The following is a 27,501-nucleotide window of genomic DNA, read 5'->3' as shown; positions in this document are numbered from 1 at the left end:
ACTTACTCATTGAATTTCACGCACACTCACTCACTGACGTTCTTGTCCACCCATTCACTCATTAACTCATATTAGCGTACTATACTTACTCATTCATTCACTCGCTCGTAGTCACTCATGTTCACTCATTCACTTCCTCTCTCACTCACTCACTCACTCAAGAAGTCGCCCCCTGGACCCACTCACCGGCCATCTGGAGGAGGTACTCTTCGTCCTCAAGGAAGAGCTGGATGTTCCTCGGGCAGGACGCACCTTCACAGTCATCGGCGCTGCGCAGGTTGACGCTGAAGGTGCCGTGGGTGATGTCCCGCAAGAGGGTGTAGGGACAGCTGCTCTCGAAACTGAGGGAAAAGGGAGATGTGTTTTTTTTTAGAGGAATGGAAGCGGTGGTTTTTACTTTCTCCTTTTTTTCACTTTCCACGTTCGTTTACTCCTTCCTCACCGTCACTTTCACTCCCTCTCACCTTCACGCCTGCCTCACTTTCCTCCTCCACTCCTTCACCGCCTCCATTCTCCTTTTTCACTTTCCACCTTCGTTTACTCCTTCCTCATCGTCACTTTCACTCTCACCCTCTCACCTTCACGCCTGCCTCACTTTCCTCCTCTATTCCTCATCTTCACCTCCACATCTTCCTCACCATTACTTTCAACCTTCATCTTCCTTTTTTCCTTCCTTCCTTCCTTCCTCACTCTCACTTTCTCTTCCTTCCTCACTTTCACCTTCATTCCCTCCTTCTCCCCTCACCTTCACCTTCCTTCCTCGTCTCAATTGTACACCTTCACTCCTTAATCACCCTCCTCCTCCTCCATTCCTTCCTTCCTTCACTCCTTCCTTCCCCCCTTTCTTCCTTCCCTCCTCACCTGTACACCTTCCCATCGAACGTCTTGTAGTGGGAGTTCGACCAGGTGAAGCAGGAGCCGGGCAGCTTCCTGATGGGGGCGGGCGTGGGCGGGGCGTCGGTACCAGGGGCAGAGGTCACGTCATCCGTCTGCCCCTCCAAGATGACCCCCGCAGCGCCACCTTCTCCCAGTAGCTCCTTTAAGGCCTCTGGGGGGACGAGGAAGGGGCGTGGATGAGTATGAAGACGGGTAGACAGATGGTTATATACAGGCAGATAGACAGACGCAGAAGCAGACACAGAAATAGATAAATAGATTGACGGATATATCAATAGACAGACAGACAGACAGAGGCAAACTGAGAGATGGATATGCACACAGGTAGACAGACAGACAGATAGATAGACAGACACACACAAATAAGTAGATAGATAGACATAGTTACAGATAGAGTGATAGACAGATAGATCCATAAATTAAAAGACAAACAGACAGAGGGCAGACAGACAGACAGACACACACGCTTATACAACCTCCCCTCCCTCCCCCCCGACACAAACAACCACTCCCCTACCCCCACCACACACCAAGAGAAGATGGCGCCACTATAAACACCTGCCTGAGCCAATACGGGCTAGGGCCAACTACCATCCAGGCCCCTCAAGCAAGTCTACTGGCGCTATAGGCGTAGACGTAAATAATAAATAAATAAATAAATAAATAAATAAATAAACACCTACCGTAATCACAAGTCGGTATGGGTGAGGGTGACCAAGTGCTTGTAGCGTAGTCACAGTTGTAGAAGCCAGCGGCCGGGAATTCGAACTCCACAGGCTCGGGGCACCAGAGGACACACCCGAACTCCATGCCCTCCCCGGAGCAGTTGTACCCGCCGTTGAAACCCATCTTCTTCGGGTCACAGTTCGAGATGGCTGTCAGGGAAGGGGAGAGAAGAAGATGGTAAGATGGTGTAGGGGAAGAGTGAGGGGAGGGGGAGGAGAGAAAGATATTCGATGTTTTGATAAGAGAAAGGTTATATATGTGAAGAAGAAGAAGAAGATGATAATGATGATGATGGTGATGATGATGATGATATAAAATCGAAATAGAGTATCCAATTTATATGTAAAGAAGAAGAAGATGAAAAAGAAGAATAAAAATAATAAAAAGAAGAAGAAGAAGAAGAAGAAGAAGAAGAAGAAGAAGAAGAAGAAGAAGAAGGAGATGATGAAAAAGAAGAATAAAAAAGAATAAAAAGAAGAAGAAGAAGAAGAAGAAGAAGATAATGATGATGATGATGATGATGAGGAAGAGGAGGAGAAGGAAAATAATGAAGAGCATTTTCACATTACATCACACACAGGCATACAAAACCAAAACAGAGTAGGCCTACCCAATTCATACCCGTTACCAAACTTCTATTATTTATTACTGGACACGTTCTTCATTGGCCTAAATTATCGTACACACCGTATTGCCTTTTCGTAGTTTCTGGCTGATATCTACAGCAAAACAAACAAACAAACATCAATAAATAACAGTTTTAACTCTAACTTTAATATTCTTTCGTTTTTTGTGTAGGTACGAGAGTTTGAGGCTAATAAATGATAAATACTATGTGGTGAACACGATAATCTGGCAACGCTGCGCCCCGCCCCGCTTGGCAACCCCGAACGTCCCCTGAATACTCACGATACTGGCAGTGGTCGCCGCGGTATTCTTGGGTACACTCGCACACGTCTGGGGCGATGCAGCGGCCGCCGTTGATGCAGGCCGGGTCACAGATGGCTGGTGGGTGGAAGGAGGGAGGGGAAGACAGGGGAGGGGTAGTGTTAGAATGGACCTCGATTTGGGTCTGTCTGTCTGTCATTTTTTTTCTCTTAACCCCAAAATACACACTCAATAAAACATACCGGCTCCTCTTAATGCAAACCTTATCCTTCCTTATTCTCCTTATAAACTCTCTCTTTTCCCCACTCATATATTCACTATAACAACGCTCTCCATACTTTTCCTCCAAATACAAACACACAATATATACATACATACTCCCTCCCTTATCTTATTCCCTCCCTTTCTTTCTCATCCCCCACACACATACTCACTATAACGCTCCATCCCTTTCCCAATTATACACACACACAATATACGCACATACTTCCTCCCTAAACCCACTCCCTCCTTCTCCTTCTTATATACTCCCTTTCTTTCTAATCCCCCACACACATACTCACTATAAAACTCCATCCCTTTCCCAATTATACACACACACAATATACGCACATACTTCCTCCCTAAACCTATTCCCTCCTTCTCCTTATATACTCCCTTTCTTTCTCATCCCCCACACCTATACTCGCTATCCTTACACTCAATCCCTTTCCCTATTATACACACTCAGTACACATAGATCCTCCCACCCTAAAGATTTCAAGTTATAAGGAGGAAATACAAACGAAGGAAAGGAATTGTAGACTTTACCAGGGAATAGGATGAAAGACTAAAGGTTCTGGCCAACTCTTGCATAGGGAAGTTGGATGTCACAGGTCCTTCCTCGTATATACTCCCTTTTATTCTCTTACCACACATATACTCACTACGATAAGTCCATCCCTTTCCCTACTTTCCCACCACAGACTTAAGGGCTAATGTGACGGAGATGAGCACCTAGGCCACGCGCAGCTAAAACATATGACCCTCAACACCACCTAACTTTACACACACAATAAGCACACTCCCTCCCTCCTTTCCCTTTCACAAACACTATCCATATACTTACGCTCGCAGTCAGGTGTGCTGCCAGCGAACCTCTCGTGCCTGATGACCCACTCCCCGTCCTCACACATGTACGAGAGCCTGGTGATGCCCTCGGCGAAGTGGTAACCCTCGTGGCACCTCGCGTTGCACTCACTGTAGGGGAGACGAGCTGGTGAGCGAGGGTGAGGGAGGGAGAGGGAGATGAAAGAGGGCAAGGCAGGTCCGTAGAGTGTGAAGGTGCCTGCTTTATTGAAGGGACGAAGGGGTGGAGTACTCATAAAGGACAGAGATGAAAGAGGGCAAGGCAGGTCCGTAGAGTGTGAAGGTGATTGCTTTAGTATTGAAGGGACGAAGGGGTGTAGTCATAAGGGACAGAGATGAAAGATGGCAAGCCAGGACCGTAGAGTGAACATGTGTGTAGCTGAATGAAGGGATTGGTTGATGATTGGTGATAAAGGAGGACAAAAGAGAGAAGGTAGAGTTGAACAGTTGTGAAAGGTGGAAGATGATAAGCAAAGAGGGAAGAAATAAACAGTCGTGAAAGTTAATAAACATGAATAGGCTTACATATGTGGAGGAGGAAAGTGGAGGATAGGGCGAAGAGACGAAGAAATGGCGAGGTTTTACTAAGAAATGAAGGAGGAGGAGGATTAGGAGATGTTTGCAATACTCACTCTCTACCGCAGAAGATCTTGGAGTTGGCCGGCGTCGGGGGCTTCTTGGAGCAGGTCTGGCGGGGCGGGGCCTTGGGGACCTCGCACGTCGGCCCCTCCCAGTTATCGGGGCACTGACACCTGCTCGGGGCCAGGCAGATACCATTGTTCTGGCAGGGCGGGCGGCAGATGGCTGAGGGAGGGAGGGGAGTGGGGATTAAAACTGAGTGAAAAGGAGAAGAGGAACCAATAGAAAGGGAAGGAGAGAGAGAGAGAGAGAGAGAGAGAGAGAGAGAGAGAGAGAGAGAGAGAGAGAGAGAGAGAGAGAGAGAGAGAGAGAGAGAGAGAGAGAGAGAGAGAGAGAGAGAGAGAGAGAGAGATCATGGCTGAGAATGGAGGAGAAGGCGACATTGTACCTTAACAAATACAGAAACTCACACACTAACACTCCATTCCCCTTTTATTATTTTTTTAACTCCTCCTCTCTTCCTCTCATCTTCCTCCACCTTCCCTTCCACCCCCTCAAACAATAAAAGTTCCAACATAGTCACCCCCTTAAATAAACAAACACTCATCCTCTCCCTTCCCCCTCCCCCCCAAAAAGGGACCAAAACAAACAGGTACTCACGTTCACAGTCAGGCATATGGTCACCGCGATTGCCCCCGGCCACGACCCACTCTCCGTCATCGCAGCGCAGGAAGAACCGCCGCTCGCCCGTCGGGAACTGGTACCGGGAGTTGCAGACGGCGCGACAGCCTGAGTAGGGGGAGCAGTCGATCCTTCCGTTGGCTGGACTGGACGGCTCGGTGGTGCAGGCTGGGGCGATGCGGAATGGGGGGGAAAGAGGGAGTTGGTTACAGAGTGAAAAACGAAGTGAATGATGAGAAATGAATAGTGAAGAGTGTTGTTAGAGAGGAGGAAGGGAAGGCAAGGTAGAGGGCGGAGTGAATGAGGAGGAAGGGGAAAGGGTGGAATGGAAGATGGAGGGAAGAGAGAGAGAGAGGTTAGAGGGTGGAGAATGAAGTGAATGAGGGAGAGGAAGAGAGGGCAGAAAGGAGTTACGGGAGAGAGAGAGAGAGAGAGGAAGGGAAGGCAAGGTAGAGGGGTGGAGTGAATGAGGAGGAAGGGGAGAGGGCGGAATGGAAGATGAAGAGGGAAGAGAGAGAGAGAGGTTAGAGGGTGGAGAATGAGTGAGTGAGGAGGATAGGGGATAGGACAAAAAGGAAGATGAAGGGATGGAGTGAAAGACAGACAAGAAAATAAAAAAGTGGAAAATAGTTGAAGTGGATGCCCGATACGTTCTGCTGACCCCTAACTCCAAGCTCCTTTCATTTAACCAATCAGCTCCCATAGGCATAGCAGAGGGGGGCGTGGCTTCTGGGTCAGTTTAGTGTACGGTGAGTGTTTTTTTTTATAGTTTAGATAATTGGTTGGTGGAGGAAGATATGATGAGGCTGAACATCACGGAAGAAATGGCTGTGGACCGGCAACAGAGGAGGAGGCTCATATCCCGTCCAACCCCACCATAGGGAATAAATGGACGTTAAGCGATGATGATGATGATGATGATTTAGATAACTGGTTGGTAGGTTAGGTTTTGGTAGCTAGGTAGGAGTTGGTTGTTTTGTATATAGGTAGGTTAGTTGATTGGTTTGGTTAAGTTCCTTCACTCTGACGCTAAAACAGTCATCCTCGGGGGAACGTAGATAGATAGACAGAGAGAGAGAGAGAGAGAGGAACTATGGCAGAGGACAAGAGAGAGAGGGAAGAGAGGAGACATTACGACTGAGGGAAGGAGAGAAGAGGAACACGTGATCGGGGCGCGGGTGAAGTACTGGCGCGCGTCTCACCTCTCTGTGTCTCGGGGACTCGCAGGTAGCTGGTGCTCTTGGTAGGGATGTCAGTTCTCCGGGCCAGCTCGTGCTCCTCCTCGTAGTCCTCGTCAAAGGTCTCCGCCTCCGGGTCCGCGATGCCGCTGAACACTCTGTTGATGTCCTCGGCTGATGTCACCCTCCGCGGCGGCCTCGAGGGAAGGGAAGGAGAGGTTAGAGGAGCGCAAGTGGCAGGAATGTCATTGGTCAAGGTGTTTCAGGGCATGAGTCGAGAGCAGCGTGGGAGGGATGGAAGGAGCAAAGAGGTGACAAAGACTTAATTGTTCAGGTGAAGGCTGCAGGAGCAACTCACTTGGTGGTGGTGGAGGGGATGTTGCCGAAGAATATTTTGGACAGTTCGTCCGGGATGGGGTACGGCAAGTTTCCGCCGGCCAGGGGCTCACCGAGGCCCGTGGAGCTTGGAGGAAGGTAGGGAGCGGAGCCGCCCTCGGGTTGGAACAAGTTAGGGAAGTTGATATCAGTTGGAAACTTGATGGACGATGATCCAAAAGCGCCTGTGCCCGGGGAACCAAGGCCGCTGGTGCCGGGGGAGCCGAAGGTGCTGGCCCCCGGGGAGCCGAAGGCACTGGCTCCTGGGGAACCGAAAGTGCTGCCCCCAGGAGAACCGAAGGTGCTGGACCCCGGAGAGCCGAAGGTGCCGCCGCCCGTGGCGCTGAAAGTGTTGCCGCTGGACCCGGGGAAAGGAGGCAGGAAGGAGGAGAACTGGCTGCTGGAGGACGAGGGTCTGGAGGCCGACGACCCACTGCTGCTACCGCCGAAGAAGGAACTCGAAGATCCACCGAAGCGTGAGGAGCCAGATTCGGGCGTGAGGCGTAGGCCACCGCCTTGTGCCGCGCCGGTGAAGGACGGGATTCCCCCCTCTGAATAATCAACTCCCTGGGGACGGCCAGGCGGCGCAGGTACCCCCGGCCGTGCCGCCCCTGGACGCACAGCTGGGACCCCTGGACGTGAAGCTAAGTTGGTCCTTGAATTGAAGAACCCAGGAGAGGAGTCGCGGCTGCCAAAAGTGGAGGAGCCATCCGGAAAGACAAATGAAGAACTTGGGGCGCCACCCTTGCCGACACCAGCCGGCCGGGACCCGCCGGATCCCCCTAGGAGGGTGCTGAAGCCCGGCATGCCACTGAACTGGAAGGCCTGCAAGCTGTCATCATCGGGAGCACTCCGTTCCGTTGTGCCCTCATCCAGGAAGGAATCTGGGCCTCCTCCAAAGCCAGGGAAAGGCGGCGGCTGGGGCCTGGATCCAGGAGGGCTGCGGGACCCACCCTTCCTGGAACCGAAGCCCTTGGAGCCGCGGAAGGCTGACGTCGCTCCAAAGCCAGGGTAGCCCGCGAACGGTGACCTGTGTGAAAGACTGTTCTAGCGAGTGTTGCGAGATGCTTCCGCGCCCCACGCCACCCCAAGGCGATATCAACCCCCCCCCCCCCTCCTTGCCTCCCTTCAGCCCATTCACTACCACCCAGCGTTACCATATTATCGTACTCAAAACATCGCATTCATCAGTTCCAGGGCCCAAAACTTTCGTAGCCACACAGATAACGCGATTCTAGGTGAAGTTATCGTTAAAAGCGTTACTTGTTGGTGTTTGTTGCCTATAACTGTGAGTCAAAAACAGAAAAATACGATGTGCTGAGTGGCTGAGTGCGATAATTTGGTAACGCTGCTACCACCCAATACCCTGAAGACGCTCCCCGGTCCAGCCTCCCCTTCAACGCGGGGACTTACTCTTCGTCGTTGAGTTGGTCTCGCCGGAATCTGCTGAACTGCTGCGTGGGGTAGTACGTCCTCTGCGGCCTGTGTGGGCAGAGAGGGAGCACTCACTTACAGCCACGAAGGACAAAACACCACAACGACCTACACCGCCCCCCCTCTCCTGACGATGAGCTCCACGCTAGAGCTAAGCGCTGATGGCTGGGGGCGTAGTAAAGTCTTTCCTTGACAATTTCGGATGTTGGTATCGGATAAAATTATGGTTCAGGCCGAATTTTTCTATATACTTTTTTATCATAGTCATTACGATTTAGGAAGAACAACGGAATGAGGGAGAGCAGATATATATGAACCAAAAAATATCACACACACACACACACACACACACACACACACACACACACACACACACACACACACACAGACAGGCGGGCAGGTGTGCAAGATAAGTGACGATCGACGAATCACCTGACACCTGCGCCGCGCCGTCCATCTCCCGTTCCATAGCTGATAAGAGGCCAGGTGTGGACGGAAGGGCGCCTATCAAGGGTACGTGCGTGCGGGCAAGGGAGCGGGGAGGGTGCAGGATCGAGGGAGGGGGGGGGGGGAGGTAGGTGCGTGGCGGGCGTGTGTATAGTGATAGATAAGACTCCTAATGCCGCGCCGAGCCGCTACAGTGACTGCCTAGAACTCCTCGCGAAGATTTTGCCCCAGCTATTACTACTACACCTAAAGGTGGTGGTGGTGGTGGTGGTGGTGGTACTACTCCTCCTGCTGCGACCACTACTACTACTACTACTACTACTACTACTATTACCACTACTATTACTACTATTATCACTACTACTACAACTACTACTACTACTACCACTACTACTACTACTACTACTATTACCACTACCACTACTATTACTACTACTACTATTACCACTACTACTATTACCACTACTACTACTACTACTATTACCACCACTACTACTACTACTACTGCTACTACTACTACTACTATTACCACTACCACTACTACTACTACTACTACTACTACTACTACTATTACTACTACTACTACTACTACTACTACTGCTACTACTACTACTACTACAAAATCATAATGATTGTATTAGAAAACAATATCAATAATATAATTTTTGCTGCTAAATCGTCTTTCGAACATGCACGTTTGCTGTTACCGGAATGTTATGAGCGGGGCCTTAGGGTCTTAAAACATTGGGGATCAGCTCAGTCCAGCCCAATAACCTTTAGATTTTCATCAGACTGGTGAGTGGCCGTGAATACATGACAAGAACGTGAACCGGACGGGATCGAACAATGCTTTCTGTACTCGATTTATCACTTCTGGAACCAATGAGGCGAAGTTATGTGTTGGCCACGCTTCTACCCTGGCTGGTTGATAAAGGTTACCTGGGGAAACCTGGCGAGGGTAAGCCATGATAACAGCCTCCCCTCCAGCGAGCCTGTGACCCGTGGATACTGCCCAGCAGTGGAGGCTGCGGCGGCGGCGACAAGAGTCAAGTAACCCTATGGTAGTACCTTTGGTGGCATTACTGTGGCGTGGCTGTTGTTGCTATAAAGCAACGGAGACATTTGAGAGTGCTCGAAGCTCACTTCTGTCTTCTTGGCCGAAGTAAGGTCCGGCAAAGAGCCTTCACAACCCTTGAATACGTTTTTCACAAATGATGAAACAGGTTGAAGATGCGGGTGGCGGGGCTGTGCCGTCTTTGGTTCAGGAAAGACAGGAGAAGAGTAAAAGTTCTCAGATGTATGGATATTTTTTGCCCTGGAACCTTTTTTTTTTACTTTAAAAGGATAAGGGCTATCAGGAAGGAGTTATAGGAGCATGATTAAAGAGTCAGGCATTGTGAATGTTAGCACTCAGAAAAGTTATTACCCATATTGCTAAGGTGAGAAAAAGGCCATTTTATGAGTAATGGATTCAAAGTCTCTGAGACTCCTGGACACACTGCTGCTGGGAACACCCCGTTACCTTGGGCCAGGCGGGCCGCGGCGCTGCCAGGCCTCGGTGCTTCGTGAGCTGTGTCAGGCACCACTCGAAGCGGGGGTGGCGGCGGGGCGAGTTTCATTATTACATGCGATTTCAGATATTCCACGCTATATACATATATATATATATATATATATATATATATATATATATATATATATATATATATATATATATATATATATATATATATATGGCAGCGATGATCATTATGTTTGGGCGCTTCACACACCGACACACACTGCCCCACGCGGTGCCTGGGCTGCGTCACGGTCGCGGCACAGCAGCTCGAGCAACGCATCGCCGCCGGGCACTGCGCCCCGCGACAACACTGCACGCTGGGCACCTGAGGGGCCGTCCGTCACAGGGGCATGCAATTCAAGGAGGACGTCGTGTCCGTGACGTTGTTTCAGCCGACAGACAATCTACCTTCGATAAAACATAAGCACCACCGAGCTATTGCCCTCCCCAGCAAGTCGGCTGAACACAGTCATCGGACGCGGCGTCACCTGAAACACAGACCGACGTGACGGCGACTCGGGGAGACTCACTGGTCTTGGGGGTTGAAGTTATTGGAGCCGAGGAAGGTCTTGGACATGCCGGCTACGGAGGACTCCGGTAGTAACATCAGCAGGGGGAACACGAGGGCCAGGAGGGGGCCACAGAGGCTCGCCCTCGGGGAGAAGTGGGCCACCATCTTGGGGAGCGATGGCCCCGCACGTTATGAAAAACTCCTAGACGCCGCACTAAGATTGGCTCATAGTTATGGCGTCGGCGAGGAGAATCGGTGAGGGGGACGCAGAAGTGGCTGGTGGGTGAATGCGGATCGGAGAGCAGCAAGGCGATGTTGGCTGGGCGAGTGGCAGACGCTGTGTGATCAGTCTGCTGACCTGCGGCGCTGTCCTGTGCTGGCGTCACGTGGATGTTGCCAGTTTTCCAGTTGCATGTAACCAATCCTAAGCCCCCTTCCCCTCCAGCTCCCCCACGTGACCATGGCCGCCTGCCCTCATCTCTTTACACTCGCGTCGCGCTGCCGTGTCGTCGCGTCCTTACTGACCCGAATCTTTGCCTAATCGGGTTTCTGAGACGCGAATAAAATCATTTTCGTGAACCCAACATTTGCATCCTGCCGGTTCCTCCTGCGGTGCCCCCCCTGCCCTGCCCTCCTTCCAGCCGCCCCCATCCCTGCGCAGTGCCGCCGCCGCCTCTCCACACGCTGAACGAAGGATTGAGGGCCAAGTATCTGCTCGTCACCGGAAGCTGATACCACGACACGCCCATCGGCTGTGTATTCCCCTCCTTCCTGCACCCTAATCACCCCTCTTCCCCTCCTCCCTGTACCCCACTCGTCCCTCTCAGCCCCTCCCCCTGGTCCTCTCTCCCACACCTTCGCCAGCATCGGTGAAGGGCGGGAGCAGCTAAGAGGGACAGAAGGCTTGAGATAAAGAGCTGGCGGGTAGGCGGGAAGGACAGGGATGCTGGGTAAGGATGGATGAGAGATGAAAATGGATGCCGAGAATGTCACCCGTCACCTACGTCAGTCTCGGCCTCAATATGATAGGAGGGACTCTTGCACCGGCGGAGGACTCACCCCCCACCCCCGCCCCCACCCCCTCCACCACCACCTCCTCCTCCCCGACACCAACGCCAACACCACCGCTCCCTATTTGGGGCTCTCGCTGCCTACGACGACTCTTACTACTGACCGCCGCGGAAAAATGGGTGACCTACACGTGGTGGTGGTGGTGGTGGTGTAACCTCTCTAACCCCTGCCCCCAATGTTTAGTTACTACGATCTCCACCACCACCACCACCACCACCACCACCACCTCCTCCTCCACTGTTCAGTATACTAATAATAGGTCACTCATCTCCTCCATTATCATTACCAGCTTCACCACCACCACCACCACTCCCTACAGCACCATCATCACCAGCTACACCACCAACACCAAAGTCCCGTACAATAATGTGAATCAACCCTAATGGGTTTTTTGTCTCCCTCCACCATATATATATATATATATATATATATATATATATATATATATATATATATATATATATATATATATATATATATATATATATATATATATATATATATATATATATATATATATATATATATATATATATATATATATATATATATATATATATATATATATATATATATATATATATATATATATATATATATATATATATATATATATATATATATATATATATATATATATATATATATATATATATATATATATACATATATTAGAGAAAAGAAGGCTGCTCAAGGGCGCAAAACAGGGGGGAAAACCCACAATGGCGCTGGTGATGGAAGCGGTGTTCAGCTGGTTTTCGAAATAGAGGCTGGAGCCATTTGGAGAGGTGTCTTGATACTCCTCTCTTGAAAGTGTTCAAGTCGTAGGCAGGAAGAAGTACAGACTATCGAAGGTTGTTCCAGAATTTACCAGCGAAAAAGACGAAAGAGTTAAGATGCTGCTTAGCTCTTGTATAAGGGCTTGGACTCACACAGACAAACAGTGGGAGAGACAAGTGAGTTTTTTTTTTTTTAATAGGAATGAGGGTGGTGATGGTAGTGGCGTAACCTGAGAGATGTAAGAATAAACAACATGTGTGAAAGTACAGAAATTTGAGATGAAGAAAAGCTATTGGAGGAGTGGTGGTGGTGGTGGTGGTGGTGGTAGTGGTAGTGGTGGTAGTGGTGGTGGTGGTGGTGGTGATGTGTACTGAGAGGATTCGTCCATGAAAAAAGAGGTTAACAACAAAAAAAAGAGCTGATACCATTACTGCGGCCCCATCATCATCATCATCATCATCACCATCACCACCACAATCAGGTCCAGCTCAGATCCATCACCATCGCCAGCACCCTCATTACTAGGCCTATCCATTCATCATCATCGCCGCTTAAGAAGGTGAAGGTGAGGGTTGGGCCTTTAAACGTCACACTCACCTTCACCGTATTCGTTTATCACCATCACCATCGTCACTATCAATGTATTCGAAAATGAGAGGGATGCATGAAGTTTTTTTTTATACTTAACTATCATTGTTGCCATATTTGGTCGTCACTGTCATTCATCATTTGCCTCGTTGACTATTCACGGTCACTGTGTAGCCCTAAGCCTCATTCGCTCGTCCACTTAGATAACTTTTTTTTCGTATTTTTTTTATTTTACTTAATCTTTTTTTCCTCTATCATCTCCTTTTCCTCCTCTCTTATATATAATCAACTTTTTTTTCTTTTTTTTCCACCTCTATCTTCTGCTCCTGTATAGCCTACGCCTCATTCGCTCGTCCACTTAGATAGCTTTTTTTTCCGTATTTTTTTTATCTTACTTAATCTTTTTTTTCCTCTATCATCTCCTTTTCCTCCTCTCTAATATATAATCAACTTTTTTTCTTTGTTTTCCACCTCTATCTTCTCTTCCTGTATAGCCTACGCCTCATTCGCTTGTCCACTTAGATAACTTTTTCTTTTCGTTTTTTTTTACTTAATCTTTTTTTTCCTCTATCATCTCCTTTTCCTCCTCTCTTATATATAATCATTTATTTTCTTTTTTTCGCCTCCATCTTCTCCTATCTCTCACTCAGACACCATTAGTTTTTTCCTCTTTTTCACCTAGGCCTCCTCCTTCTCCTCCTAGGCCTCCTAATTCCCCTATTGGCGATAAAATGACCCTGACCGTACTCTCCCTTTGGGCATTTACCAGTAATGACAATAAAGATTAACGAGGCCGATGGTGATGATGATGACGGTGGTGATGGTGATGGTGGTGATGTTTGACCGACCGTCTCTAAATCCTTATTACCCAACTCGGAGGGGTATGGGGAAGAAGGGGGGCGGGGGGGGGAAGGGGAGAGGGCGGGGCAATTTGGTTAGTGTGGGGGGTACACGTGTTATTGGCAGGAATAGGGATGGGGTGGATGGGGCTGCGTGAGGCGGGGCGGGGCAGTGCGGGGCGGGGCGGAGAGGCTGGGGCGTGGTTGAACTCAGGTATAAGAGGTGAGAGTGGGCAGGTGAGGCGTTACAGTGTGTGGAGGAGTCTCGAGGTACACACAGAAACACACACAAGTACACACGCAAGAAGAGAAGACGTCTTTGAGTGTGTGTATGTGTGTGTGTATGTGTGTGTGTGTGTGTGTGTGGATTCTAAACGTACGCACACACGCAAATACGGACATACGTAAGAAGTGAGGGTTGTTTTGAGTACGTGTGTGTGTGTGTGGAGAATCTACCACCACCAACAACAATAACAACAACAACAACAACAACAACGAGTCACAAAGGGAGATAAGATACATACACAAACACACATGCAAACATACATTCAAAAGGAGAAGGTTGTTGTTTTGAGTGTGTGTGTGTGTGTGTGTGTGTGCGTGGAGGCTAAACAAACAAACACACACACAAACAACGTGCACACACACAAAGACACGTAATAGTTGAGGATTATTTTATGTGTGCGTGCGTGTGTATTGGTGTGTGTGCGTGCTTGTATGTGCGTGTGTATGTCTGTGCCTGGCTACTGAAAATGTAAAGGAAGGGTTTATAGGAAGAATTATGAATCCTTAGACCAAAATCATGACTCTTGTTGCCACGAAGTCACATAGAAGGAGGAAAAGCATGTCCCCGCAGTGCCACCAACGCCTTGAGTCCCTCCCTCTCCTCCACCTCGTCCTCGTCCTCGTCCTTGCTGGTGAGTAAGTCAAGTGTTTTAACAAGGAAATATGTGTCCTCTGTATCATTTTTTTTCTGTATCTAGCACGCTTATTTTTTGTCTTCTTCCTTTCTCTTCAATATTTAGAGTTTAGTTTGATGCCTATTCTAATTATCTTCTTCCCTTACTAATGATCTGAATTCAAGAGTCAGGTGTTAAAAGTCTAATTCTTGCCTTGTTGCTTGCTGGTGAGTATTATGTCAAGTGTTTTAACAAGTCGGAAATATGTGTTCTCTGTATATCTTTTTCTGTATTTAGCACGCTTATTTTTGCTTTCTTCTTCCTCTCTCTTCAATATTTAGAATTTAGTTTGATGCCTATTCTAATTATCTTCTTCCCTTACTAATCTAAATTCTGGGGTCAGTTACTAAAAATCTGATGTTTGCCTTGTTGCTTCACTTCAAGGTGCTAAATACTTCCCCACTGATGATATTCGTTTACCTCCTCCACTATTTCCAGGATTTAAAATTTAGTTTGGTGCCTTTCATGATTATCTTCTTCCGTTGCTAATCTGAATTGTAGCGTTAGTTGTTAAAAAAATATGGTTCTTAAAAAAATATTAATGAAAAGTATTGTTCTTATTTCAAGGTGCTAAATATTTCCCCACTGATGATATTTTTTTCCTCCTGCACTATTTTCAGGATTTAAAATTTAGTTTGGCGCCTTTCATGGTTATTTTCTTTCGTTGGTAATCTGAATTCTACCTCATCAACGGTAAACGGTAAAATATAGTTCTAAAAAATAAATAAATGGAAAGTACGGTTCTTATCCTTATCGTTTCAAGATTCTCAACATCTCCCCCTCAAAGATATATGTCACATCATCCAAATTCCCTTTCGTGTTCTTTCATATTTCCCTTTTGCCTTCAATACGTCATTTTACTGCTTATTTGAGGGGGACGTCCACGGGTAATTAGTGAAAAATCTTATGTCTGCTTTCGGTTAACTTTTTTTTTAATGTATTTATTCTCTTATTACACGAACAGTCAGCCTCGTCACTGTTACCACCACGGCTGCTCCCTCTCTCATATATAAAATCTCAAATGAATTCAAACCAGACGGGATGGCAACTCGTATCTGAAGTGTGTCCCTTTCCCCTTCTCTCCCTCTCTTTCTATAGCGCCTGTGTCATCGCTACGGGGCCCGGAGGAGGCAGACTGGCTGAGTACAAGGGTGAGTAAAGGAGGTATTACACTGGGCATATTTTCCGTGGATCTTCAGTCAAACCACGATTTCCGCTGGCGTGGTTCTCATATTTCCGTGGTTTTCTGACGAGTCCACGATCTTCCAAAGCTACATTAGATTACACTGAAGGACGACGGTATTACTCACCATCATCATTAGCAGCAATAACAAGAAACCAATGTGAACCAAGCCAGCGGAAATCGTGGTTTGACTGAAGATTCACGGAGAATTTGCCCAGTGTAATAGGTCGGTATTTTAAGATACTTTCCCTTCCCACATTAACTATTTCTAAAGGACAAAGAAGGGATTAATCGGGTTCTAATGAGTGTTTTTCTAGGTTCATGCTACTGAAGAAGGGTCAAACTACCACCAGGATCATAAAACTACTCCTGGAAATGCCCTGAACTCATACGAAAGCCTTGGCAAATATGTGAACTTCGGAGACAAAATGTTTTAAAATAGGACCCATAGCCCCTTAACGCGTCTCCTCTGTTACCAAGCAAAACACGATATTACAACAAGGTGTCCGCTTGGTTCACTCTTCCGTACGCATCCTTCCAAGTAACATTAAAATCAAGAGAAAATCTACTCCAGAAAATTGGTCCCAGGAAAAAAAATAAATAAATAAAAAAAAAATAAACATAAGGGATGTCAATCAGGCTCATAATCTCAAACATCTCGAGGTTTACGCGTCCACATATAATAAAGCTTTGGTAGAGATTGTGGGTATTTCCACGGGTAGTTTTATGAGCTCAGTGATAATTTCCCAAGGCTTCTGCACAGGGTTGGAAAAAAAAATCATGATTTTCCTATAATTTTTTTTTTTATTTGATTCAAATCGGATTTTTTTTTTTAATTTAAATAGATTTTTTTATTTAAATGATTTTTTTTTTTTTGCATTAATCCTTGTTTGTTTCAACTGATTATTTGTTTCAGCCTTATGAGGCCATTATCTTGTATTAAACTTGGCCAGTGTTAAATGAAGCCAAAATTTAATATACATTACCCAAGATGAGTTTTTCACGTAAAAATCAAAAGTAGAACTAATACTGAATTTTTTTTATGCTTTTGAATATTTTTCTTGTAAGAGATGACAATGATTCACTGGTGCCTGACTTGCTACAGGACCAGTACAGGATCAGTGCAGGACAAGTAGGCTTGATACTTTTCATGTTCAACTGGTTCGTATGTTCTTCCTTCTTCCTTATATATATATATATATATATATATATATATATATATATATATATATATATATATATATATATATATATATATACATATATATATATATATATATATATATATATATATATATATATATATATATATATATATATATATATATATATAATTTAAATCATTAGATATTTTACTCTTGATATAACACTTAAATCATTTTAAATACAGTATATTTATTTTTGATTTAAATCATAATTTTTTTTAAAATCTAATTTAAATCCATTTAAATCCCTTGCTTTAAATCATTTGATTTAAACCAAAACCATCCAGCTTCTGCACCATGAGTGTGAAAAAACACTCGTGTAAACCCGACTGATGTATTTTGTGACCTGGAATTGTTTGCTGTGGGAGCCAAAAGCGTCTGAGCCCTACACACGGGGAGGCGGTGGCTGAGTGGTCAGCCTGCAGGCGCGGTGTCCTGGAGGACCCGGGTTCAAGTCTCGCCCGGCGATACAAGTTGACAATTTTCAGTCATCGCCGTGTGGCTTACGGCTGTCCACATGTTGTCCTAACGACCACCTATCAACCCGGACTCTAGCGAAACTCTCTACAGAGGATCAAGTAGAGCTTCGAAGGAGGGAAGCAAGAGCCAAGCAAGAATGGCAATAAAACACATGTCTGCGCCACTAATGGGCTGGGGCCGACCAATAGACCCTTTTATGAGAGCCTACCGGAGCTATAGGACAGTAAAGAAAATACACATCACTGGTCTGTGAGAACTTGAAAAATAAACTATAAGCATACTACTACTACTACTACTATTATCACTACTACTACTACTACTACAGAGAATATGGCAGGGGTGGATGCTTCAGTAGCGAGGTGGCGGCACACTTGCACTCTGCAGCAAACTCTCTTATCGCTAGCCTGCACAGAGCTGCCCCAACCGACCTCACACACACACACACACACACACACACACACGCACGCACACGGGTCAGCTCAAATTCGACCAAGGCTGCCACGGCCCCTTCGGTTCAAGAGCGTGCTTTCCCAATGGTGTCACTTCGTTATCGGGGGTGTTGTTTGTTGCCCTTTATATACGTCTGTCTGTCTGGTCTTCATGATGTTGTTCTTTCCGTTTTTGTTTTTTTATATGTCACGTTTTTCTTCCTCTCCTTTTCCTTTTTCTCTTCTACGTCTTGCTATCATTCCTGTTCTTCATTTTTTTTCATCTATTTTCCTTCTGATTTATTATATTATCGTTTTATCCGTTATCTTAATCGTCTTCCTTCTTCTTCGTTTTCCTCTTCTTCTTTTCCAGTTTTTCATATCAATCGCATTTTGTTTGTTTTTTGTTTTGTTTTTACGTTGTGCATTTAGCGCCGGTAGGTTTTCATGATGGGATCTGTTGGTCGACCCCAGCCCATTAATGGCGCAGGCAAGTACTTTATAGTGGCGCCATTCTTGCTCTTCTTTCTCTCGTTCTGGTCCTCCTCTTCATTCTTAATATTATTCCTATTCAATTTTATTTTTTTCTTCACCATAATTTTTTTTTTCTGCCTGACGGATTTTTTTTTTCCAAACTGGGAATTTCTACAAAAAAAAAAAAATCCTCTTCGTTGCTCTTCTTACATCTTTCATTTTTCATTTTTTTTCTACTCTTTCTCATCCTCTTTCTCTTCCCCTTACTCCTCTGTGGTAGTATCTGGTATTATTCTATTTCTCTGTTTCCTTTTTGATATATTAACCCTTCTTCTTCCTCTTCCTTGCTATCTGTTCATTCTCTTAATCTTTCTTCTTCCTTTTTCTTGAATTCCCACACTTATTTTTTTCCATCTCTCCATTTACAAGTTACTCATTATCTATTCTCTTTTTTCTTTTTTCATTAACCCGTCTTCTTCCTCTTCCTTTCTTTCTGTTCATCCTCTTAAATCTTTCTCCTTTCTTTTTCTTGAATTCCCACACTTATATTTGCAATCTCTCCATTTACAAGTTACTCATTATCTATTCTCTTTTTTTCTTTTCTCATTAACCCGTCTTCTTCCTCTTCCTTTCTTTCTCTTCATCCTCTTAATCTTCCTTCTTTCGTTTTCTTGAATTCCCACACATTTTTTTTTCATCTCTCCATTTACAAGTTACTCCTTATCTGTTCTCTTTTATTTTCTTTTTTCATTAACCCGTCTTCTTCCTCTTCCTTTCTTTCTGTTAATCCTCTTTATCTTCCTTCTTTCTTTTCTTGAATTCACACACTTATATTTTTCATCTCTCCATTTCCAAGTTAATCCTTATTCTCTTCTTTTTCTTTTTATTTTTTCCTCTAACTCTCCTCAGGCTAAGTTATGTTTCCTGTTATGATGGTTAATAATGCAGGAAGCCTCGTTGTAAGTGCATAACTTTTTATTTTATTATTTGGTCTCCTGTATGACTTTTCCATGTTTGTTCTTCCTCTTCTTCTTCCTCCTCCTCCTCTCTGCTTCTTCATCTCAGCATTTTTCCCCTTTTACTTTCTTTCTTTTTCTTTCTTCTTTTTCCTCTTCTTCTTCCTTTTCTTCTTCTTTTTCGTTTCCTTTTTCTTTCTTTCTTCTTTTTCTTCATTTTTCCTCTTCTTCATTCTCTTCTTCCTTTTCTTCTTCTTTTTCGTTTCCTTTTTCTTTCTATTTTTCTTCTTCTTCTCCTTCTCCTCCTTATTCTTCTTCTCGTTGTTATTACTCTTTCTCTACTACTACTACTACTACTACTACTACTACAACTACAACTACTACTACTACTACTTCTACCATTACAACCACTACACAATTTCCACTTCTTTTTTCCTCCTCCTCATTTCAACTGATAGCCGCATTTTATTTAATTTCCCTCTTCCTTCCCTTATCTCCCCTTTTAACGGTAACACTTGCCCTTCACCCCACGCTATTGACCCCTCCTCTCCACCTCCTCCTCCTCCTCCTCTCCGGCTCCTTTCGCTCCCACAAGGTCACGAAGAGATGGTCCTCCACTTTACCTCTTGCGAAGTCGGACTGATGACACGGTTTTACATCTCGGCTGGCGGGGAGGAAAGGGGTTGGGGGAGGGGAGGGGAGGAGGAGGAGCGGGGAAAGGGGGGTCGGAGGAGAGGTAAGGGAAGGAGTGAAGGTGGAAAAAAAAGAGGAAAATAAGGAGTGAGGGTGGTAGATAAAGAGACAGGAAGGGAGAAAAGAAAGCGAAGGAAAGATAAAGGGGAGGGAGAAAGGAGGAAGAGGCAGAGGGGGAGAGGAAGAAAGCGAAATGGAGAGAGAAAAAGGAAGAAAGTGAGAGAAGAAAGCAAAAGGGAGAGAAAATAAAGGAAGAGAGAGAGGGAAAGAAAACAAAAGGGAGAGAAAAAAAGGAAGAGAGGGAGAGAAGAAAGCAAAAGGGAGAGAAAATAAAGGATGAGAGGGAGAGAAGAAAGCAAAGGGAGAGAAAAAGAGGAAGGGAATTGAGGGACGCAGGAAAAGAGGAAGAAGGCAAGAGGAGAAAAAAAGAGAAGAGGAGGAGGCAGGGAGGAAGATAATTGAAGGAGTAAGGGAGAGAGAGGAGGCAAGGAAGGAGAGAATAAGACAGAGATGAAAAATGAATCAGAGAGAGAGCGAGAGAGAGAAAAAAAAAGAGGCTGAAAGGAAGGGAGATAGGGAAAGGAGGGAACGGGGCCATAGGAAGGGTAGGTGGGTAGGTGGTGACCCGTTCCAGGTGACCTCTGACCCCCCGCCCCTCTGACCCGCCACTTAGTCTCCCTCTGTCAACAAACGGAGATGATTGGGCGTCATTACCACCGGCGGGGCACGAGAGGGAGGGACGCCGCGGGTACCTGGATAAGAGCTGTTTGCATCTCGACTCGGGTGTGGCCAAGGTCGGGTATCTATAAGGGTCATACACACCTTTCGCCACCCGAGTATATACGTAGGATTTGTGGGGGCATTTCCATGGGTAGTTTTATGACCCTGGTGGTAGTTTGACGATGTTTCTGCGCCGTGAACGTAAAGAAACATTTATGCCTAAAACTCCTTCTTGGCAAAAGCGATTGCGCGTGGACGCCAAAATGAGAGAGAGTACGGCAAGTTGGGGGTGGGGCTTTACACTCCCCCACATTTGATAAGGCTGTCGTAGAAGTGGTAGATATCTATATGGGTAGTTTTAATAGCCTAGTCACCCTAGTGGTAGTTTGACAGAGCCTCAATACCATGAACGTGAAAAGGGCACTCGCGAAAACCCCAACCTTTGAGCCCTTTGGAAATAGCTGATGTAAGAGGAAGGAGCGTTTCAGAATACCGACCGGACTGAAAATAGTACACGTAAAAACAAAGTACCTGTAAACTCTATAATCTTACATATAAGTCAACGAAGTTTTTTTTTTTTCATTTAACGTAGGAAAAAAAAATGTACTTATACACGTTTTAAAACAAGATTAAGATTATTACAATGATTATATTATGAATGATTCTGAATATGGGTAAGATGAGGAACAATATATATGTTACCACGGCTCATTAAATTCCTTTCTACAATCTACAGGGCACGTTTGGAAAGTACAGCAGCAACAACAACAGCAACAGCATCCTACCCAGACTGCTGACCACGCGAGGGAGGCAGATTCTCCCTCTGAACAACATCTCCCACCCCTTCCCCACCACCTCCAGGCCCCTCTCCCCTCTCCAACACTCTCCCCACACCCCCAAACACCATCACCGAGCCATGCCCTCCACAGCCAACCTCAAAGACCTACACCCACCGCCTCGCGCCAACCCGACAGCAATACCAATGAAAGTCAAGGTTGGTGAAGGGACAACAGAAGGAAAGGTGGGGTGATACTGGCAACGAGTGTAGTTCTGGGGACGATAGGTATTGGGGGCAAGGTTCTTAGGTGATACTGGGAATGAGTGAAGTTCTGGGGACGACAGGTATTGTGGGCAAGGTTCTTAGGTGATACTGGGAATGAGTGTGGTTCTGGGGACGACAGGTATTGTGGGCAAGGTTCTTAGGTGATACTGGGAATGAGTGTAGTTCTGGGGACGACAGGTATTGGGGGCAAGGTTCTTAGGTGATACTGGGAATGAGTGTTGTTCTGGGGACGACAGGTATTGTGGGCAAGGTTCTTAGGTGATACTGGGAATGAGTGTTGTTCTGGGGACGACAGGTATTGTGGGCAAGGTTCTGTTATGATACTGGGAATGAGTGTAGTTCTGGGGACGACAGGTATTGTGGGCAAGGTTCTTAGGTGATACTGGGAATGAGTGTAGTTCTGGGGACGATGGGTATTGGGGGCAAGGTTCTTAGGTGATACTGGGAATGAGTGTAGTTCTGGGGACGACAGGTATTGGGGACAAGGTTCTTAGGTGATACTGGGAATGAGTGTGGTTCTGGGGACGACAGGTATTGGGGGCAAGGTTCTTAGGTGATACTGGGAATGAGTGTAGTTCTGGGGACGACAGGTATTGTGGGCAAGGTTCTTAGGTGATACTGGGAATGAGTGTAGTTCTAGGGACGACAGATATTGTGGGCAAGGTTCTTAGGTGATACTTGGAATGAGTGTAGTTCTGGGGACGACAGGTATTGTGGGCAAGGTTCTTAGGTGATACTGGGAATGAGTGTAGTTCTGGGGACGACAGGTATTGGGGGCAAGGTTCTTAGGTGATACTGGGAATGAGTGAAGTTCTGGGGACGATAGGTATTGTGGGCAAGGTTCTTACATAGGCTTAGGTAAGTTGAGTAATACAACTGAAGGTATGTGAATAATCAGAAGAGTGGATTGAGAAGCGATCCTATACGATTTTTAGGGCGATTTATATTATTTGGGCAACGCTAATAGAGGAAGATTCGCCTTGGAGTTATATATCTGGGTGACGGTTCTGTGGGTGATATGCGTTTGTGGGATGATTCTTGAGTTTCCTAGGGCGAGAATTCTTGAAGTGGCAGTTTTTACGGTTCTTGAGCGAATTCTTGGGGTCATGGTTCGACGGATTGACGCGTATACTGGGGTGACCATTCTTTGAGTTGCGTTTTATTACGGTTCTTGAGGTCATGGTTCTTGGCCTCCTATATAGTGAAACGGTTTCTCGTATCGTAGTGGCAAAGAAGCTTAGATTTTTTTTTTTTTTTTTTTTTACAGCAAAGGAGACAGCTCAAGGGCACAAAAAAGTAAACATTAATAAAAAAAAAGCGCTACCTGCTGCTCCTAAAAAGAATCCAAAGAGGTGGCCGAAAGATAAGTCAGTTTCGGGAGGAGAGATGTCCTGATACCCTCCTCTTGAAAGAGTTCAAGTCGTAGGCAGGAGGAAATACAGATGAAGGAAGATTGTTCCAGAGTTTACCAGCGTGAGAGATGAAAGAGTGAAGATGCTGGTTAACTCTTGCATAAGGGGTTTGGACAGTATAGGGATGAGCATGAGTAGAAAGTCGAGTGCAGCGGGGCCGCGGGAGGGGGGGAGGCATGCAGTTAGCAAGTTCAGAAGAGCAGTCAGCGTGGAAATATCGATAGAAGATAGAAAGAGAGGCAACATTGCGGCGGAATTTAAGAGGTCAAGACTATCAGTATGAGGAGGAGAGCTGATGAGACGAAGAGTGCATACTCCATAAGGAGGGCGGGGCCCCTGTATATGGACAGAGAGATGAGATATGAAGTTTCCAGTTGAGATTTTGAGTTAAGGATAGACCGAGGATGTTTAGTGTTGAGACAGTTCGTTTTGGAAGAAGATCATCAATGAATAAAAAAAAATTTAGGCAACTTATCAAAACTGCTAATGAGAGAGAGAGAGAGAGAGAGAGAGAGAGAGAGAGAGAGAGAGAGAGAGAGAGAGAGAGAGAGAGAGAGAGAGAGAGAGAAGCTTAGCAAACTATTTACTTATCAAAACTGCCAATGAGAGAGAGAGAGAGAGAGAGAGAGAGAGAGAGAGAGAGAGAGAGAGAGAGAGAGAGAGAGAGAGAGAGAGAGAGAGAGAGAATGAATAAAAGAAAAAATGAACGAAAGAGAGAGAGAGAGAGAGAGAGAGAGAGAGAGAGAGAGAGAGAGAGAGAGAGAGAGAGATGGGAGATGGGAGGGGGGGAGGTCATCTCATTAATTAACAACCCAAACCAGTCCAATGCAAAATATGGCAAGGAAAGCAGAACAAGTGACTTACAAACACATGACTTAATAATAATGATACACACATGCGCTCAAGGCCATTAAGTGCAAGATAACCCTTACACAAGAACACACAAGGATGAACGAGGATGCTTTCAATGGCCTCTGCGTCTCACCAATCACTCTTCCCTTTTCACAGAACCTTGAGGAAAAAGAAAACGCTGGAGGTGTGAGTGCCAAGCGAAGGCCCAAGACTAACAGCACCCAAGTAACGTCACCGGAAGATAGGCATGCCCTTGCTCCTCTCCCCGGGCAGGAATCTCAGGGTCTCAGGGTCGGGACGCGGCCTCAGCACACCAGAAGGGAAGGCGCTGGCGTGGTGAGGAGGAGGAGGCGGAAAGGTGGGTTGTGAGGGAGTCCTGTTATCAAAGTGGGACGGACGTAGCTACAGCCGCCCTTGATTAGGATTTAAAGCTTGACCAGGAAGAGATTGAAGTCCTTGTCTGTGTGTGTGTGTGTGTGTGTGTGTGTGTGTGTGTGTGTGTGTGTGTGTGTGTGTGTTATATTATCTACTATCTACTGTTCTACTATCCTATACTACATACTTCTACGACTACTACTACTACTACTACTCCCACTGCTACAGAAATTACAACTATATACAGCTATTACTACTATTACTTCTCCTACTACTACTACTATTACTGTGACCCTTCTACAGGCCAGCCACACAAGAGGGTCAGCAGGAGGAAGGCAGCCTATCCACAGGTGCCCCTCACAGACAGCCACAGGAGGAGCCTCACCCCGGGGCCGCCCTACGACCACTACCGACGAATGGCACACGTGTCCTCAGGGGCCCCCGTCACCCTCTCCCCCAGCCCCCCCACCCGCCACATCCTCCCCATGCTGCCTCCCATTATCTCGCCTCGTAGTGGGTTGTCTCGAAGTAAAGCGTTCCCCACTTCGAGTCCTGCCCCTGTCACCTTTTTCAGAGAGGATGTTTCCCATGGACCTCCTCTTTATTTCTCACCCACTCCTCCTCCTCGCCCTTATCAACGACCTACCCCTTCTCCTCCTCCTCCTCCTCGTCCGTATCAACTCCCCACTCCTCGGCCTCTTCGTTTTCCTTCTCCCACACCTCCTCCCTTTGCTATCACTTCAGTACCAGTATCTCCCTCGCCCCGGCCGTCCCTTCCCTTCCCCACACTCCCTCCACACGATACTTCTCCCCCGCCAAAGCTCTCATTCTTCCGCCTTCCTGCACGCCATCGGAGGCCTAACTTGCGGCCCTCGAACTCACCCCATCGCCCCGGAGTCTCCAGTCTTGGCAGGAGCTCAACACCGCGACCTTTAGTTCAGTCTCCGCCGCCACCGCCTCCTTCCACAGTGCCCACCGCTCCTCCTCCACCACCACCACCTCCACCCACTCTCGCCCCCTCACCGCCACCACCCACCAGGAACCCCAAATCAAAAGGTAAGTCTATTCTGAGCCCCTGAGCAAAGTAGGGCCAGTCACAGTAAGTAAGTATTGAATGTGACTTTACCAATGAACATCTAACACCAGCAGTCGACCTCATTAACTGCCACCCTAAGTAAAGACAGTAAGAGATTAAAATAACTCTACCAATGAACTTCTAAAAGCACCAGTCAACTATAAGTACAAGAAAACAATATAGATATCAACAATCTCTTCCCCTTTTATCACCAGCTGCCATCAGGAGTAATAGAGCAGAGAAGGCAGACATACAGCAATGCAGCCTGAGATGATATTCGTATTTTGTTTTTTTATTTATATTTTGATTCTACCAACCATCAGAAGAAAAGCAGAAGAAGCAGAACTACCCCACCTATGCCAGCGTCCCTCACACCAGCTTCACATGCCGCGCCACCCCTCGCCCCGGCCTCTATGGGGATGTGGAGGCTGGCTGTCAGGTGAGTCAGTGTGTGGGTTTGTTCCCTTCGTCCCTTTCAAAGTCCGCGCATCTTCCGCCTCACCTCCAAGCTTCACGTAGATTTCCTTATTTTCTTGTACAGTTAGCCACAATTTAATGGCTACTTTATGAATGAAAAACTGAAAATGAGGAAAAACTGGAAATATGGGATTTTTTTTTCTACAACAAAGGAGACAGCTCAAGGGCACAAAAAAAAAAAAAAAAAAGGGAATAATAAAAAAAAGCCCGCTACTCGCTGCTCCTAAAAAGAATCCAAGGACTAACTTCCTTTCTTCTTCTTCTTCGTTAATCGTTCTTATTTTCCCTTATGGGGTTAAATGGATTGTGAGTCTCCCCCCAGCCTACTAACTGTACATGGCATATATTTTAGTTAAGCTTGGTGTTCCATGGTAGTGTTGACTTTCTTAGCTGACTGTATGCATCTGCTCGTTCATCGCCCTAGTCTCTCCCTACCCCAAGTCCACACTACCCCCTGAACCATCAGCCTAGCCTTACACCTATCTTCTCTAACTTCCCTTTGGTACCCTGCATAGGTGTGGCACGTGTGTGAGGCAGACGGACGCCAGCACTCCTTCCTCTGTCCCAACGGCACTGTGTTTAGCCAGCGTCTGCTCACCTGTGACTGGTGGTACAACGTGCACTGTGGCCATGACGGGGCCTCACACCTCACCTCCATACATGACTCAGGGCTACAGGAAAGCTACAAGAGAGCAAGTAACGTCTATGGGAAGAAGATGACCTACAAACCAATCAAACCTTACTTACCGAACTACGAGGCACCGGTGACTCCTAAGAGGCAAAGCGAGGCCTCAGGTTCTCCAAGCACCGATCTCGGCCAGAACCAGCGAGGGCACTCACCATTGCCGCGCATCCGAGTGCTCAACTCCGGCTATGGTGCCTTTCCCAGGTTTCAGCTGGAGGGCAAATTCAAAACACTGTGGCTTAGGTAAATGCATAAGTGAGTAATGCTTAACACAATTATGTGGGTCCATAAAAGTATATTGTATAAAACAAAGTGGTGAAAGCTCATGCATAGTAGTGAGGTGATGGCTCCAGGTAATGAAGCTTTGTGTTGTTTATATATTTAAACTTATAAGCCCCTCACAGCACAGGGAGGTACCAAAGTCAATCTGTCTACTATTCCCAGTTTTCTTCCTTCATACTACTTATATGCTCTTCCAATACTGTCTCCCAACACTGCAACACCTCAAGCTTGGTATTATTTTTCACATCCTTTTCTACTTATGCCTCTCCTGCCCTGTGCTGCTGTTGTCTTCCAAACCTCCTCCTTCACTTCTACTGACAAGCCAAGTTAAATGATAAGAAACTGGAGTGGAAACGGAGTCAACACAAATTTTATTCTAAACACTGCTTTAAGTTTTTAATAATTCTCAACAGTAAGCCTGAGCGTTTAGGAGTAGTGGGGAAAAATACCAGCAAGTGCCAGTTGTCTAGTCTCCATTCCTGTTTCCACCACCACCTCT

General features: G+C 46.3%; 2 protein-coding genes across 3 annotated transcripts in view; one reads left to right on the top strand and one right to left on the bottom strand.

The window, feature by feature from the left end:
• The window catches only part of LOC126985070 (uncharacterized), a 119,135-nt gene extending 108,101 nt beyond the window's left edge, over positions 1-11,034 (bottom strand). The window contains exons 1-11 of one of the 2 annotated variants that reach the window (XM_050839464.1): positions 10,425-11,034; positions 7,866-7,934; positions 6,436-7,482; positions 6,102-6,274; positions 4,879-5,067; positions 4,272-4,443; positions 3,620-3,750; positions 2,533-2,628; positions 1,581-1,772; positions 862-1,048; positions 187-341 (exon numbers count right to left, since the gene is read on the bottom strand). In XM_050839464.1, the coding sequence (XP_050695421.1) occupies positions 187-341; positions 862-1,048; positions 1,581-1,772; positions 2,533-2,628; positions 3,620-3,750; positions 4,272-4,443; positions 4,879-5,067; positions 6,102-6,274; positions 6,436-7,482; positions 7,866-7,934; positions 10,425-10,570 (2,557 nt within the window). In that variant the 5' untranslated portion in view covers positions 10,571-11,034. The remainder of the gene's footprint in view (positions 1-186; positions 342-861; positions 1,049-1,580; positions 1,773-2,532; positions 2,629-3,619; positions 3,751-4,271; positions 4,444-4,878; positions 5,068-6,101; positions 6,275-6,435; positions 7,483-7,865; positions 7,935-10,424) is intronic. The other variant, XM_050839465.1, reaches the window with a different exon arrangement.
• Positions 11,035-13,811: 2,777 nt separating this feature from the next.
• Positions 13,812-26,967, top strand: LOC126984983 (uncharacterized). Its single transcript, XM_050839213.1, has 7 exons — positions 13,812-14,600; positions 15,741-15,793; positions 21,518-21,775; positions 24,265-24,466; positions 24,787-25,539; positions 25,882-25,997; positions 26,551-26,967. Exons 1-7 carry the CDS (start codon positions 14,486-14,488, stop codon positions 26,965-26,967), a joined length of 1,914 nt encoding a protein of 637 aa, XP_050695170.1. The 5' UTR covers positions 13,812-14,485.
• Positions 26,968-27,501: the final 534 nt, after the last annotated feature.

Source organism: Eriocheir sinensis, chromosome 58 (assembly GCF_024679095.1).
Source record: "Eriocheir sinensis breed Jianghai 21 chromosome 58, ASM2467909v1, whole genome shotgun sequence".
In the NCBI taxonomy this organism is placed as follows: domain Eukaryota; kingdom Metazoa; phylum Arthropoda; class Malacostraca; order Decapoda; family Varunidae; genus Eriocheir; species Eriocheir sinensis.
Note: the sequence above shows the minus strand (reverse complement) of the source record. Positions and strands in the feature narration are given on the sequence as shown.